Here is a 1,008-nt window from a genome sequence, read left to right as displayed (position 1 = left end):
TAATATCAGTGAGTACCTCTGGGTGGTAGGGATTTGGAGTGGGGTATTTTTCCCAGTCCTTCAGTAAGGATCTGTTATTTATGTAAATCAGGAAAAAGTGATATAAAAAAGACTCATGCCCAGCCGGCCTGGTTTAGTGGTTGAACATCGACCTATGGACCAAGAAATCACAGATTGATTTCCAGTCAGGGCATATGCCCAGGTTGCAGGCTCGATTCCTAATCTGGGGTGTGCAAGAGGCAGCTGATCAATGATTCTCTCTCATCATTGATGTTTCTCTCTCTCCTTCCCCTCTCCCTTCCTATCTGAAATTAATAAAAATATGTATTTTTTAAAAAGAATGAGTAACAATGAACGTTACAATTGTGACCATTAACTTAGACAAATCATGTTTGTAATTTTAGCTACTGAAACTGAAGGAGATGTGCCAGAGCTTTATCATCAAAGAAAAGGGGAAATAGCAAGATGCTGGATCAAATACTGTTTGACACTCATGCAGAATGCTCAACATTCAATGCAGGTAATGCAGTCAGAAGTCGCCTTTTCTTAAATGAGCAGGACATAAGTAAAAGCTTAAAATGGGGATTATGCTTCTTGGGCTCATTGCATGTTCATTATGCAAGACATGCAGAATGCTCTCATAAGTATCTCTTACTCTATCTTTTAAAATCTTACCGTTCAAGGCCTATCTCAAATACCACTTCTTCCTTGAAGACTTTCCTTTGGATAGAATATAATTCCCTGAGAAGTGGGATCTACATCATATTTATATTATATCACCATCTTCAGGTACACTAGGTTCTCAATAAATAATGATTAAATGCATAATTCTTCTCCCCCTTCATATATCATCTCCTTCCTGTAAACTCCATAGAACTTTTCTTACCCCTTCCTAAGTCATTTAAATTCTGCTTTGTATTATCCCTATTCATGTTCCTTTACCTCTTTAGACTATAAGCACCTTGAGGGCAGGAAACAATTCTTACTAATCTTATATATTTTAAGCAA

At 37.2% G+C, this 1,008-nt stretch overlaps 1 protein-coding gene across 6 annotated transcripts in view; it reads left to right on the top strand.

The window, feature by feature from the left end:
- LOC102420637 (KIF1-binding protein) overlaps positions 1-1,008 on the top strand; it is a 21,855-nt gene that overhangs the window by 15,253 nt on the left and 5,594 nt on the right. For 4 of the 6 annotated variants that reach the window (XM_023747543.1, XM_006106759.3, XM_023747540.1 and 1 more), the window contains one exon: positions 405-520. The exons of the other annotated variants lie outside the window; for them this stretch is intronic. In XM_023747543.1, coding sequence (XP_023603311.1) covers positions 494-520 — 27 coding nt within the window. In that variant the 5' untranslated portion in view covers positions 405-493. The remainder of the gene's footprint in view (positions 1-404; positions 521-1,008) is intronic. 6 annotated transcript variants of the gene reach the window in all.

Source organism: Myotis lucifugus, unplaced genomic scaffold, assembly GCF_000147115.1.
Source record: "Myotis lucifugus unplaced genomic scaffold, Myoluc2.0 scaffold_901, whole genome shotgun sequence".
Taxonomy (NCBI): domain Eukaryota; kingdom Metazoa; phylum Chordata; class Mammalia; order Chiroptera; family Vespertilionidae; genus Myotis; species Myotis lucifugus.
This window is presented reverse-complemented; position numbering and strand designations above follow the sequence as displayed.